This window comes from Odontesthes bonariensis, chromosome 6, assembly GCF_027942865.1.
Source record: "Odontesthes bonariensis isolate fOdoBon6 chromosome 6, fOdoBon6.hap1, whole genome shotgun sequence".
Classification (NCBI taxonomy): Eukaryota; Metazoa; Chordata; class Actinopteri; order Atheriniformes; family Atherinopsidae; genus Odontesthes; species Odontesthes bonariensis.
Window position 1 is genome coordinate 2,788,865 of NC_134511.1, and position 14,766 is coordinate 2,803,630.

Consider the following 14,766-nt stretch of genomic DNA (forward strand, 5'->3'; position numbering starts at 1 on the left):
AGGTAAAGAAATGCAACTTAAAAAGAGGAAAAACTGTCTTTACCCTGTTAGAACAGCACCACCTGCTGGAGAATCTGTTACACTCTGAGTGAGTTTAAAGAAGTAAAAAACAGGAAGTTTCTTTATGAAAATACCTTTCAGTCGGCTCATATTGTTGGTAGTTGTCCTGCCGAGTTACTGTCAACATCAAACTGATTTAAATCAAAAGAATCACCTGATAATGAGTCTAAATGTGATCAGATCAACATCAAGCTGCACCTTTAATGAAGGGTTTTAGATTAAACACTGAGGTCACACTCTTTTTTTATATTAAAGTTTATTATAACTGCTGACTGAAGTCATTCAGACTGAAGATACAAAGTTAGAAAATAAACAAAAATCACTTTATTTGAAAAGGTGAAACCCTTCTGGAGTAAATAAGCTCAGGTATCTTTTATGCATTTATAAAGTCAAACGGTCTTAATCTTTACAAGTTGGTTAAATAAATCTGAAAGCTTAGTCACAGGAATTTTGGAAAGAATAAACAGATGTGACGGGTGAAGTGGTGCTTCAGGCTTCCTCGGTTTCCTTCGGTTCACCTGCAGAGACACAAAGTAACTGTCAGCATCATTTCTTCCAGACTGCCTTAGAATCTCTAAAGTCTCCTGATCAGCAGTTCTCCAGCTTTCTAAAGCTCTTTCAGAGCTTTTCTTTGCACATTTTCTGCTTTTTCCCTCATCTTCACTCCAGGGTTCAGGCTGTGTTGAAGAATAAAAGGTGCTCAGAATTGTTCAAACTCACATTTTTAATCTTATTTGTGTTTGAACATGTTTCAGTAAATCCGACATAGAAAGAAATGTGGCTGGATCAGGACTTTTCCACTGTGCTAGACATGAACATAAACTAAATAGATCAGCTCAAGTCCTTCTCCTCTCAGTCCTCCCCCGTCACTTCAGGTGTTCCCCAGGGCTCCGTCCTGGGGCCCCTCCCCTTCATCATCTACCTCCTCCCACTTGGCAATATTTTCCAAAAAATTGGTATACATTTCCACTGCTTCGCAGATGACACCCAGCTCTATCTGTCCAGTAAACCTGACTCCCCTCTCCCTCCCTCCCTCCTCCCTCACCCACTGCCTCTCTGAGATTAAATCCTGGTTCACCTCAAACTTTCTTAAACTCAACAGTGATAAAACAGCCTCGTCACCTCCCGCATAGATTATTGCGACTCACTCCTTTTCGGTGTCCCTCACAAATCCCTTCATAAGCTTCAACTGGTCCAAAACTCTGCAGCCCGCATCATCACCAGTATTCCCTCCTTTCACCGTATCACCCCCGTCCTCCAGCAGCTTCACTGGCTCCCGTTCAAACTACTTTCAAATTACTTTCAAAACCCTACTTTACACATTCAAGGCCATCCACAACCTCGCCCCCACATATCTGTCTGATCTCCTCTCCGTTGTCATCCCATCTCGCTCCCTGAGGTCTTCCTCCTCCCTCCACCTCTCTGAGCCCTCTGCCCTCTCAGCACCCACCAAACATCCGCAATATTGACTCTTCAAATCAAAACTCAAAACCATCTGTTTCAAGCTGCATTCTCCCTCTAGCCTCTTTTTAACTTGTGTTATTTTATTTATTGTGTTTTTAATGTGTTGTAAAGTGTCCTTGAGTGTTGAGAAAGGCGCTTTTTTAAAAATTAAATGTATTATTATTATTATTATTATTATTATTATAGGTCTGTTCTCGGCCGCATTATGAAGGACAAACACCGAGTTTATTTACAGAGTGTGCGGTTATGCACTGAAAAAAGTGACTTTTTGGTGAAGTAAACTCTATTAGAGTAACTGTCATAATGTCTACCTTGTATTTTTAAGATTCAGTAAGAACTAGAGCTTCTTAAGTAAAATTAAACATTTTATTAACGTAATACATGAATTATGGGGGAAGAGTAAGTTTTACTTAGGTTTCCTCATACAATTTAAATGTTTAATAGTTGTATGTGCGTAAACCTAGAAATACTACATAAACTTTACTCTGAAAGTGTATCATTAAAATCTACTAAGTTACTTTATAACAGCAAATACTACAGATATATTGAATTTACTTAAAATTTTGAGTAAAATGATGTTCCTGCCTATGAAAAACAAGTATACTTTACTTAATTTGTTTAGATAAATATAACTTAAAACTTAGATGTAATTAAGTAAATGTTACTTAATATCTTCAGAACTGTTATGTTTTTTTTTATTTACTTGATATTGCAGCATTAAATATTACTTAAATCATTTGAGAGCAAATACTTACAAAGGTTTTTTTAAGTAAATCTTATGAGTTGTTTTTTTCAGTGTACGTACAGTCAGGTTTGAGCGGAGCCGGGGGAGGCGGCGGCGGCGGCATTGGCTCGACACAGGTGAAGGACACCTCCAGGTACCTGGTCTGCTCCTTACAGGGATACTCCCCGAACACCAGCTCGGTGTTGGGCACCAGGCAGGATCTCCTGTGACCACAGCTGCAGAAACACACAGGACCAGAGGATGCAGTCATCATGCAAATAACTTCTGCAAGGCAAGCACTACATTACCCATGATCCTCCACTGCTTCCAAAGAGAAGATGACGTCAGAGGCATGGATCAGGTTTGTAATACATTTAGAGATTTTTCTTTATCCGTATTTATTTTATATTTTATTCATTTCAACTTCGTAATGTGCAATATTATTTATACTAGGTCACGAGTACTTTTTGGTCACTTTACTTTTTAGTACTTTTTAGTACTTAATGTCGACATTAATCTCGACAGGCAAAATATTATTATTTTTTCTTATGCCTGGCCCTAATACTCTTCCGTAGTTGTTGCTACTGTGGCAAGTGAATTTCCCCGTTGTGGGATAAATAAAGTATAATCTAATCTAATCTAAACAGATTAAAATCCCTCCCACAGTTAAACAGAGTCAGAACAAAAGCAGATTAAATATAAATATGAAGCTCTGTGATTGGATGTTTTTTCCCAACTGTACGTTGGGAGTTGTAGTTCATTTCTCGCCTTCTAGCTGTTCAATTTCTGTTCCTTCAAAGACTTGAGGACAGAGAACAAAATGTATGGCGTGTTTTCCCCAAACACCCTCCCAGAAGCTGATTTATCTCTGTTTTCCGCTGTGTTTAATGAGTTTCCTTACAGATCCTCCACCACCATCTCAGCCCAGGGGAAGGAGCAGAAGACGTCGGGCCCGTCGTCTGGGTGCTGCTTTCCCTCTCCACACCTCGTCCCCACCCCGACCTTATACAGGATGTGATCCAGGTTTATTTTACTGCCGGCATCTGGAGGAGGAGAAGTCACAAGTAGTTGGGCTAACAGGAAACATAATGTTAACATAATGCTAGCAGGTGGGATGAGCTTCACAGAGTCGTTTCCGTTCTCCCTGATGTGCATCAAGTCGTCTTTGAAACAATAAGAAAACGCCTTGAGAAGTGTTTTCACTCCGTTTCTGTCTTTGCATGCAGGCTGAATAGAAACCCAGCTGATGAAACGGGTTCACAGAGCAGACTTTATGCACCCCCTCCAACAGTAAAACAGTTTTATTAACCATCTCAGGTTGAGAGTACACTTAATTATTCATCACAAACATGAATATTTGCCTTCTTCTTGGGGGGCCGAGGGCTGATTTATAGCACCACCCGGATGCTAATGTGAAGCTACGGCTAACAGCTGGTTATCTCAGCGTAGAATAAATACCTGAAAAGGTGGAAACAAGCTTTAAAGTGTTTAATGCGGACAGAAATCAAAGCTACACATGTTTTTAGCTCTGTTGCTGGTTTCAAACGGCTTTTAGGGTCAAATTTGGGTGTTTAAAAGAAGTTTTTATTTCTGATAACAGCTGAAGCCAAAACAGCAAAAAGAATGAACCAGAGCAGGAGATTCTGTAGCGTTTCCACTTCACCTCGTTGTTTTCATTTAATCCATATTTATTACACTGACTTACCACACGACATGTGAATAGTGTCATTGAGACAAGCGTAGACGACCTCTCCCTCTGTAAACAAACACAGAGGTCACAGGTCACAGCATCATCCATCTTCCTTTACTGGTCAGAGGCTGTGTTCAAAACCGCATTCTACATACTGCATACTACATACTACATACTGCATATTGATCGATCAGACAGTAGCGTTTACCCACAATGCATTTCGCTCCTACCCGAGCCGAAATCAGCCGGCCTGAAGCCGATTTCGCTTAAGCTCTAAACTCTGTAAACTTTAGCAACATTTGAAACATTTTCAGGTGAGAAAGTAGTCGTTTAGATCCCCAACGTGTTGAAAACCTGACAAAATACCGGCTGTTTACAATTTTGTTCCCATGAATTCGGTGCTACTAAAGCTAGCCGCAGTGAGCTAACGCACTTCTGGTTATTTTCACAAAATCAAATACCCGTTGCCTTTTATCATAGGGGAAGCCATTACGATACAATTGGTGCTTTTGTTTTGAAAACAGGAAGTGAACCTACCCTCGTTGTAGCTAGCTTGAAACTGCCGCTTTGACAGGAAATGACGATCGGCGACGTCACGTTACGTTGCATCTTGGGTAGTTTGAGTATGAGTAGTAACCTCATGATGCATACCCAACATTTTGGTGAATCTAGTATGCATCCGGGAACTTCTCGCTTACTCAAACTCACATACTAACTCAAAAAGTTAGTAGGAGAAGTAGGAGAAGTATGCAGTTTCAAACACAGCCAGTGTCTCAGTTTCTAACTTCAGGTCAAAGCATCACATCATCTTCAGTGAATCCCAAATTAATAAAACCTACAGATCAAAGTTCTTCATTTTAATAGGAGAATTTCTAACATTTATCACGTTGGTGTAGAGTCTCAGATTTCCAGGTCACAGTAATCAAAGAGCTCGAATAGGAGCAGCTGGACTTGTTCTTGGATCTTAAAGACTTCTTCAGTTCTTCGGGCTCGTGGAAACATTTATTTCTCTTCTTCATATTTAAATGAGGGGGTGTGGTTATGTGACTGAATCCCAGCTGCACATCTGGGTGGATCAGAGGCGAAGACTTTCCATCTTTTCTCTGCTCCTCTGATCTTTCTTTAACCCCCTCAGACTCAGAGCATTTTACTCATCAGCATCTGACGCTTCTTCCAACCAAAGTGGGCAGATCTCCTGCCACAGCTGGGCAGATGTGAGGAAGCTTTCCCTTTAAGTGCAGCTCTGACTCTGCTTTAATGTGACATCTTCCCTCAGGGCTAATGTTTAGTTCGGTTTACAACCAGTTAACAGATTAAAGGACGTTAGGAAGTCATTTTTAAGATTTTAGAGATGAAAATAAAATAAAAGTTTACAAATCTTACAATCCAACTTTAATTCAAAGTCAGTCAAACACCTTCAGTGTGTTTCTGATGTCAGCATAGATTAAACATCTAAAAGCATCCCGTCCTGTCTCTGCTTCAGTCAGATAATCACATCCCCGTGTCCCTGAAATGAATCAAATCTCTTATTTATTTATATATTCTATATATTTGTAGTTACCTCTTTATCTCTCTCAGGATTTATTTCACAGCTACGTGTATTTATTTATCAATCTATTGAAAAACATGACTCCCTCTGAGCTTCGTGAGTCCAGTTTAACGACATTTTGATCCGTTATTCATGAAAAACTATTAAAACTAAGATTGAAACTTCAGGACGACAAAAACAAACTTTCAGCTGTTTTCTTCAGAGCAGTCGAGCTTCATTTCTATAGTTTTAACTCCCAAAAACACAGCTGCAGCTACAACTTAATGTGTTGTGTGGAAAACTTACCGACAACGTGAGTGAAACACCAAGCTGCAGCCAGCACTGAAAACACAGCGTAAAGAACCGTGAAACACACCTGAGACATAATTTCTTCTGAATGAAACAACCGTCGCAGGGAAGGAGTCTCTTAGGAGCCATTAAGTTAAGAAGCTGCTTTAATAATTTCACTTTCTGCCGCAACAAATTATACTTTATACATAAAAAGCTAAACAGATATCAAATCAAATCAAATCAAATTTATATATATATAGCACATTTCATGTACAAACAGTTCAAAGTGCTTTACATGAAATAAAAACATTGCAGCAGGGAGTGGAAGAAGCATTAAAATACATAAAAGAATATAAAGAAAAACAAATGAAATCATTTAAATGAATTTAAAAACAAGCAACAGTCCAGATAAGTTCAAAGATATCGTGCAGATTTCATGCATAGACACATGAGAACAGAAATGTTTTTAACCTGGATTTAAAAATGTCTCCATTTGATATATGAAAATTGCTGGAACAGTAACTGTAGCCAAGCAAAAACCTTGTAATTAGGAGTTAAAAAAAAAGGTTAAAAGTAGAATTAGAAGAAGATGCGTTGCCTGGACACGACATGGAACCGAGCCGGGAGGATACTCACAGCCGAAGGCGACCAGCCTCAGAGGGACCATGTTGCCGTCTCTCAGCCTCCTCTTCTGTGCTCCACCTGCAGACGGTCTGACAGTGAAGGCAGCGCCTGGACGCCCACGTATTTATGCGCCCGTGCTGACAGCAGACATGCCGACGCCTGCCCCGCCGCTGGGGGCCCGCGGGGCCTCCGCTCCCAGATGTGACGAACCTGTAAAACCCTGCAGAGCTGCAGGAGACGCATCTATAAATCCACGGGTTCCAGGACCTGCGCCGCTTTGAGGCCCAGCTGCTCCTCATTCTCCTTCACATCTCTCATTAAGGAGCTCAAAGCTTAAAGGGAAAACATCTGGATGAGGGAGCCAGAGGTGGAATCTGTGCTGCTAACAGCCCGCATTTACGAAGTGAGCTTGTTTTGAACAGACGACAACTCTGTCCATACTTGAGCGTAAACAAGGTCTACATCTGGACTTTAATCTTTGTGAGAGTCAGAAACAGACTCTGCAGCAACACAAAGAAGAATCCTTTCCACCGGTGCCAGACCTCTAAAGTTCAGACAACAACTTTCTGTCCAACAGCTCCAACTGTGAGGCTGAAATAAACAGCAGTGAGCTCCGTGGATCAGGAGCAAGATCCAAAAAACCAATGAAACCTGACATTTCAACACCAAATTAAGTCACAACAGACTGGATTTAGGTTCAGTTTAGTTTGTGCCACATTAAAGTCAGGTCAGGTTAAACTGGTTTTAAACTGGGTTAAACCTCATCATTCTGGGTTAAACTGGTTTTAGACTGGGTTAAACCTCATCAGACTGGGTTAAACTGGTTTTAAACTGTGTTAAACTGGTTTTAGACTGGGTTAAACCTCATCAAACTGGGTTAAACTAGTTTTAGACTGTGTTAAACTGGTTTTAGACTTGGTTAAACCTCATCAGACTGGGTTAGGCTGGTTTTAGACTGGGTTAAACTGGTTTTAGACTGGGTTAGGCTGGTTTTAGACTGTGTTAAACTGGTTTTAAACAGGGTTCAACCTCATCAGACTGGGTTAAACTGGTTTTAGACTGTGTTAAACTGGTTTTAGACTTGGTTAAACTTCACCAGGCTGGGTTAAATTTGTTTAAACAAGGTTAAACTGGTTTAAACAGGGTTAAACCTCATCAGACTGGGTTAAACTGCTTTTAAAAAGGATTTAACTGGTTTTAAACAGGGTTAAACATCATCAGACTGGGTTAAACTGGTTTTAGACTGGGTTAAACCTCATCAAACTGTGTTAAACTGGTTTTAAACAGGGTTAAACATCATCAGACTGGGTTAAACTGGTTTTAGACTGGGTTAAACCTCATCAAACTGTGTTAAACTGGTTTTAAACAGGGTTAAACATCATCAGACTGTGTTAAACTGCTTTTAAAAAGGATTAAACTGGTTTTAAACAGGGTTAAACATCATCAGACGGGGTTAAACTGGTTTTAGACTGGGTTAAACCTCATCAGACTGTGTTAAACTGGTTTTAAACTGTGTTAAACTGGTTTTAAACAGGGTTAAACATCATCAGACTGGGTTAAACTGCTTTTAAACAGGGTTAAACCTCATCAGACTAGGTTAAACTGGTTTTAAACTGTGTTAAACTGGTTTTAAACAGGGTTAAACATCATCAGACTGGGTTAAACTGCTTTTAAAAAGGATTAAACTGGTTTTAAACTGGTTTTAAACAGGGTTAAACCTCATCAGACTGTGTTAAACTGGTTTTAAACTGGGATAAAAGGGTTTGTCTTTATTTTCATGGTGTTTTCTATGATGTGTGAACATATCAACACATCTGCTTTCATTATGAAGCGGGTAGTGTTGTTCTGGGAGAGGTCAGACCTGATTAATGATGAGCCAGTCTTTAGGTATATGGCACTAAGAGGTTTAAGGAAAACATGTGGACATGGAACTGAGATCTCTGGACTTTCCTGATAGAAACCCAACAACAACAACACCTGCAGACAGACGTGTTGTTCTGCAGGTACCTCAGAGAACAAAAAGGACCTGGTTCCTTTGTTCCAGGCCTGACCTCTGATGCACGTATGACCCGGTGTAATACAGCCGCCCGTTAAACCTCACACAAGTCTTTGATTGGATGATTGTATCATCTCTAACCCGTCTTTTTTTAGTTTTTTGTTATTTTCTCACTGTGAGGCTTTACCAGCTCCAGTCCTCAGTTACACCAACACGCTGATATTTAGCATTTCCCTGCAGGTGAAGCCGAGCAGAGTCTCAGTTTTAGAGACACGTGGTCATGAATGGCTGTTATTCTCTGGTGTTTTTACCTCTTAGAGACTGAAGCCACCTGGTTACGTTCAGAAAATCTAATATCTGGTTATGGTTGATGGGACCGTCAGAGGCTCTGATGACACCTGGTCATAAATTAAATGACGAAGCGACAGGAGATCAGCAGAGATCATCCTCTGGAATTTAAACATGTGTCGACACTTTCATCCCAAAAACAAGCCGAGAAACTTACAAAGTGTTTAACTGAATGTAGAAGATGAGAATAAACTGCAGCATGTTGAATCTATAAAATATGTTATTCGTTCAACAGCTGATGACTCAGGATGGAGGTCACCGGTGATTTAAGACTGGAAAGTGTTGAAGTTAAAGCAGTCAAAGTGATGGGTTCCCTTCAGCATACAGCTGAGCTGAAAGCCAAAACATGATCAGCTGCTGAGGAGCGCAGGGGGCTGAGGACCCACCAAGACACCAGGAAGTGTCCCAACATGCATCAGCAGCCCCTCGGGCTCTGAAATACCAGAGTCCAGCTCAGCAGGTCATAACTCAGCGACGTTAACACGTTCCACGTGTTGCACCATGTTGAGCTTCAACAGCAGAAACCAAACAAAGTGATCAGATTCTGCTTTCAGTCAGAGACCTGTGAGCTCAGCAGACCTGGTTCTGACCCGGGAGCCGAACCAAAGCCATGTGGACTCTCTATGCTCCGGATCCTGCAGGAACCTCTGCAGCAGGAACCTCTGCAGCAGGAGCCTCTGCAGCAGGAACCTCTGCAGCAGGAACCACTACAGCAGGAACCACTGCAGCAGGAACCTCTGCAACAGGAGCCTCTGCAGCAGGAACCTCTGCAAAAGGAGTCTCTGCAGCAGGAGCCTCTGCAGCAGGAACCTCTGCTGCAGGAAACTCTGCAACAGGAGCCTCTGCAGCAGGAGCCTCTGCAGCAGGAGCCTCTGCAGCAGGAAACTCTGCAACAGGAGCATCTGCAGCAGGAACCTCTGCAGCAGGAGTCTCTGCAGCAGGAGCCTCTGCAGCAGGAGCCTCTGCAGCAGGAACCTCTGCAGCAGGAACCTCTGCAGCAGGAACCTCTGCAACAGGAGCATCTGCAGCAGGAAACTCTGCAACAGGAGCATCTGCAGCAGGAACCTCTGCAGCAGGAGTCTCTGCAGCAGGAACCTCTGCAGCAGGAGTCTCTGCAGCAGGAACCTCTGCAGCAGGAACCTCTGCAACAGGAGCCTCTGCAGCAGGAAACTCTGCAACAGGAGCATCTGCAGCAGGAACCTCTGCAGCAGGAGTCTCTGCAGCAGGAGCCTCTGCAGCAGGAGCCTCTGCAGCAGGAGTCTCTGCAGCAGGAGCCTCTGCAGCAGGAGCCTCTGCAGCAGGAGTCTCTGCAGCAGGAGCCTCTGCAACAGGAGCCTCTGCAGCAGGAGCCTCTGCAGCAGGAGCCTCTGCAGCAGGAACCTCTGCAGCAGGAACCTCTGCAACAGGAGCATCTGCAACAGGAACCTCTGCAGCAGGAACCTCTGCAGCAGGAACCTCTGCAGCAGGAACCTCTGCAGCAGGAACCTCTGCAACAGGAGCATCTGCAGCAGGAACCTCTGTAGCAGGAACCTCTGCAACAGGAACCTCTGCAACAGGAACATCTGCAGCAGGAACCTCTGCAGCAAGAACCTCTGCAACAGGAGCATCTGCAGCAGGAGTCTCTGCAGCAGGAACCTCTGCAACAGGAGCATCTGCAGCAGGAGTCTCTGCAGCAGGAACCTCTGCAACAGGAGCATCTGCAGCAGGAACCTCTGCTGCAGGAACCTTTCCAGCAGGAACCTCTGCAGCAGGAACCTCTGCAACAGGAGCATCTGCAGCAGGAACCTCTGCTGCAGGAACCTTTCCAGCAGGAACCTCTGCAACAGGAACCTCTGCAACAGGAACCTCTGCAGCAGGAGTCTCTGCAGCAGGAACCTCTGCAGCAGGAACCTCTGCAACAGGAACCTCTGCAACAGGAACCTCTGCAACAGGAGCATCTGCAGCAGGAACCTCTGCAACAGGAACCTCTGCAGCAGGAACCTGTGTAGGAACCTCTGCTTTAGGAACCTCTGCAGCAGGAACCTCTGCTTTAGGAACCTCTGCTGCAGGAGCCTCTGCAGCAGCAGGAGCCTCTGCAGCAGCAGGAGCCTCTGCAGCAGCAGGAACCTCTGCAGCAGCAGGAACCTCTGCAGCAGGAAACTCTGCAACAGGAGCATCTGCAGCAGGAACCTCTGCAGCAGGAGTCTCTGCAGCAGGAGCCTCTGCAGCACGAGCCTCTGCAGCAGGAGCCTCTGCAGCAGGAGCCTCTGCAGCAGGAACCTCTGCAACAGGAGCATCTGCAACAGGAGCCTCTGCAGCAGGAACCTCTGCTGTAGGAACCTCTGCAGCAGGAACCTCTGCAGCAGGAGCCTCTGCAGCAGGAACCTCTGCAGCAGGAACCTCTGCAACAGGAGCCTCTGCAGCAGGAACCTCTGCTGCAGGAACCTCTGCAACAGGAGCATCTGCAGCAGGAACATCTGCAGCAGGAACCTCTGCAACAGGAACCTCTGCAACAGGAACATCTGCAGCAGGAACCTCTGCAGCAGGAACCTCTGCAGAAGGAACCTCTGCAACAGGAGCATCTGCAGCAGGAGTCTCTGCAGCAGGAACCTCTGCAACAGGAACCTCTGCAACAGGAGCATCTGCAGCAGGAGTCTCTGCAGCAGGAACCTCTGCAACAGGAGCATCTGCAGCAGGAACCTCTGCTGCAGGAACCTTTCCAGCAGGAACCTCTGCAACAGGAACCTCTGCAACAGGAGCATCTGCAGCAGGAGTCTCTGCAGCAGGAACCTCTGCAGCAGGAACCTCTGCAGCAGGAGCCTCTGCAGCAGGAGTCTCTGCAGCAGGAGCCTCTGCAGCAGGAGCCTCTGCAGCAGGAGTCTCTGCAGCAGGAGCCTCTGCAGCAGGAGCCTCTGCAGCAGGAACCTCTGCAGCAGGAACCTCTGCAACAGGAGCATCTGCAACAGGAACCTCTGCAGCAGGAACCTCTGCAGCAGGAACCTCTGCAACAGGAGCATCTGCAGCAGGAACCTCTTTAGCAGGAACCTCTGCAACAGGAGCATCTGCAGCAGGAACCTCTGCAGCAGGAACCTCTGCAGCAGGAACCTCTGCAACAGGAGCATCTGCAGCAGGAGTCTCTGCAGCAGGAACCTCTGCAACAGGAGCATCTGCAGCAGGAGTCTCTGCAGCAGGAACCTCTGCAACAGGAGCATCTGCAGCAGGAACCTCTGCTGCAGGAACCTTTCCAGCAGGAACCTCTGCAACAGGAATCTCTGCAACAGGAGCATCTGCAGCAGGAGTCTCTGCAGCAGGAACCTCTGCAGCAGGAACCTCTGCAACAGGAACCTCTGCAACAGGAACCTCTGCAACAGGAGCATCTGTAGCAGGAACCTCTGCTGCAGGAACCTCTCCAGCAGGAACCTCTGCAACAGGAGCATCTGCAGCAGGAACCTCTGCAACAGGAGTCTCTGCAGCAGGAACCTCTGCAGCAGGAACCTCTGCAACAGGAGCCTCTGCAGCAGGAAACTCTGCAACAGGAGCATCTGCAGCAGGAACCTCTGCAGCAGGAGTCTCTGCAGCAGGAGCCTCTGCAGCAGGAGCCTCTGCAGCAGGAGTCTCTGCAGCAGGAGCCTCTGCAGCAGGAGCCTCTGCAGCAGGAGTCTCTGCAGCAGGAGCCTCTGCAACAGGAGCCTCTGCAGCAGGAGCCTCTGCAGCAGGAGTCTCTGCAGCAGGAGCCTCTGCAGCAGGAGCCTCTGCAGCAGGAACCTCTGCAGCAGGAACCTCTGCAACAGGAGCATCTGCAACAGGAACCTCTGCAGCAGGAACCTCTGCAGCAGGAACCTCTGCAGCAGGAACCTCTGCAACAGGAGCATCTGCAGCAGGAACCTCTGTAGCAGGAACCTCTGCAACAGGAACATCTGCAGCAGGAACCTCTGCAGCAGGAACCTCTGCAACAGGAGCATCTGCAGCAGGAGTCTCTGCAGCAGGAACCTCTGCAACAGGAACCTCTGCAACAGGAGCATCTGCAGCAGGAGTCTCTGCAGCAGGAACCTCTGCAACAGGAGCATCTGCAGCAGGAACCTCTGCTGCAGGAACCTCTGCAACAGGAGCATCTGCAGCAGGAACCTCTGCTGCAGGAACCTTTCCAGCAGGAACCTCTGCAACAGGAACCTCTGCAACAGGAACCTCTGCAGCAGGAGTCTCTGCAGCAGGAACCTCTGCAGCAGGAACCTCTGCAACAGGAACCTCTGCAACAGGAACCTCTGCAACAGGAGCATCTGTAGCAGGAACCTCTGCTGCAGGAACCTCTCCAGCAGGAACCTCTACAACAGGAGCATCTGCAGCAGGAACCTCTGCAACAGGAACCTCTGCAGCAGGAACCTGTGTAGGAACCTCTGCTTTAGGAACCTCTGCAGCAGGAACCTCTGCTTTAGGAACCTCTGCTGCAGGAGCCTCTGCAGCAGCAGGAGCCTCTGCAGCAGCAGGAGCCTCTGCAGCAGCAGGAACCTCTGCAGCAGCAGGAACCTCTGCAGCAGGAAACTCTGCAACAGGAGCATCTGCAGCAGGAACCTCTGCAGCAGGAGTCTCTGCAGCAGGAGCCTCTGCAGCACGAGCCTCTGCAGCAGGAGCCTCTGCAGCAGGAGCCTCTGCAGCAGGAACCTCTGCAACAGGAGCATCTGCAACAGGAGCCTCTGCAGCAGGAACCTCTGCTGTAGGAACCTCTGCAGCAGGAACCTCTGCAGCAGGAGCCTCTGCAGCAGGAACCTCTGCAGCAGGAACCTCTGCAACAGGAGCCTCTGCAGCAGGAACCTCTGCTGCAGGAACCTCTGCAACAGGAGCATCTGCAGCAGGAACCTCTGCAGCAGGAACCTCTGCAACAGGAACCTCTGCAACAGGAACATCTGCAGCAGGAACCTCTGCAGCAGGAACCTCTGCAACAGGAGCATCTGCAGCAGGAGTCTCTGCAGCAGGAACCTCTGCAACAGGAACCTCTGCAACAGGAGCATCTGCAGCAGGAGTCTCTGCAGCAGGAACCTCTGCAACAGGAGCATCTGCAGCAGGAACCTCTGCTGCAGGAACCTTTCCAGCAGGAACCTCTGCAACAGGAACCTCTGCAACAGGAGCATCTGCAGCAGGAGTCTCTGCAGCAGGAACCTCTGCAGCAGGAACCTCTGCAGCAGGAGCCTCTGCAGCAGGAGTCTCTGCAGCAGGAGCCTCTGCAGCAGGAGCCTCTGCAGCAGGAGTCTCTGCAGCAGGAGCCTCTGCAGCAGGAGCCTCTGCAGCAGGAACCTCTGCAGCAGGAACCTCTGCAACAGGAGCATCTGCAACAGGAACCTCTGCAGCAGGAACCTCTGCAGCAGGAACCTCTGCAACAGGAGCATCTGCAGCAGGAACCTCTTTAGCAGGAACCTCTGCAACAGGAGCATCTGCAGCAGGAACCTCTGCAGCAGGAACCTCTGCAGCAGGAACCTCTGCAACAGGAGCATCTGCAGCAGGAGTCTCTGCAGCAGGAACCTCTGCAACAGGAACCTCTGCAACAGGAGCATCTGCAGCAGGAGTCTCTGCAGCAGGAACCTCTGCAACAGGAGCATCTGCAGCAGGAACCTCTGCTGCAGGAACCTTTCCAGCAGGAACCTCTGCAACAGGAACCTCTGCAACAGGAGCATCTGCAGCAGGAGTCTCTGCAGCAGGAACCTCTGCAGCAGGAACCTCTGCAACAGGAACCTCTGCAACAGGAACCTCTGCAACAGGAGCATCTGTAGCAGGAACCTCTGCTGCAGGAACCTCTCCAGCAGGAACCTCTGCAACAGGAGCATCTGCAGCAGGAACCTCTGCAACAGGAACCTCTGCAGCAGGAACCTGTGTAGGAACCTCTGCTTTAGGAACCTCTGCTTTAGGAACCTCTGCTGCAGGAGCCTCTGCAGCAGCAGGAGCCTCTGCAGCAGCAGGAACCTCTGCAGCAGCAGGAACCTCTGCAGCAGGAAACTCTGCAACAGGAGCATCTGCAGCAGGAACCTCTGCAGCAGGAGTCTCTGCAGCAGGAGCCTCTGCAGCACGAGCCT

At 47.1% G+C, this 14,766-nt stretch overlaps 1 protein-coding gene across 1 annotated transcript; it reads right to left on the reverse strand.

Moving 5' to 3' along the window:
• Nucleotides 1-334: 334 nt before the first annotated feature.
• Nucleotides 335-6,913, reverse strand: LOC142381825 (L-rhamnose-binding lectin ELEL-1-like). The gene is made up of 6 exons (XM_075467081.1): nt 6,394-6,913; nt 5,773-5,808; nt 3,954-4,004; nt 3,150-3,291; nt 2,330-2,484; nt 335-578 (listed from the first exon to the last, which is right to left on the reverse strand). Exons 1-6 carry the CDS (start codon nt 6,422-6,424, stop codon nt 550-552), a joined length of 444 nt encoding a protein of 147 aa, XP_075323196.1. The 5' UTR covers nt 6,425-6,913; the 3' UTR covers nt 335-549.
• Between the last annotated feature and the right edge of the window lie 7,853 nt (nt 6,914-14,766).

Coding starts and splice junctions, on each gene's coding strand:
- LOC142381825 (XM_075467081.1), bottom strand. CDS start 6,424: ATGGTCCCTCTGAGGCTGGTCGCCTTCGGCT. Junction 5,809..6,393: donor GAGGCTGGTCGCCTTCGGCT/GTGAGTATCCTC, acceptor CTGTGTTTTCAG/TGCTGGCTGCAGCTTGGTGT. Junction 579..2,329: donor GGCTCCGCTCAAACCTGACT/GTACGTACACTG, acceptor GTGTCTCTGCAG/GTGAACCGAAGGAAACCGAG.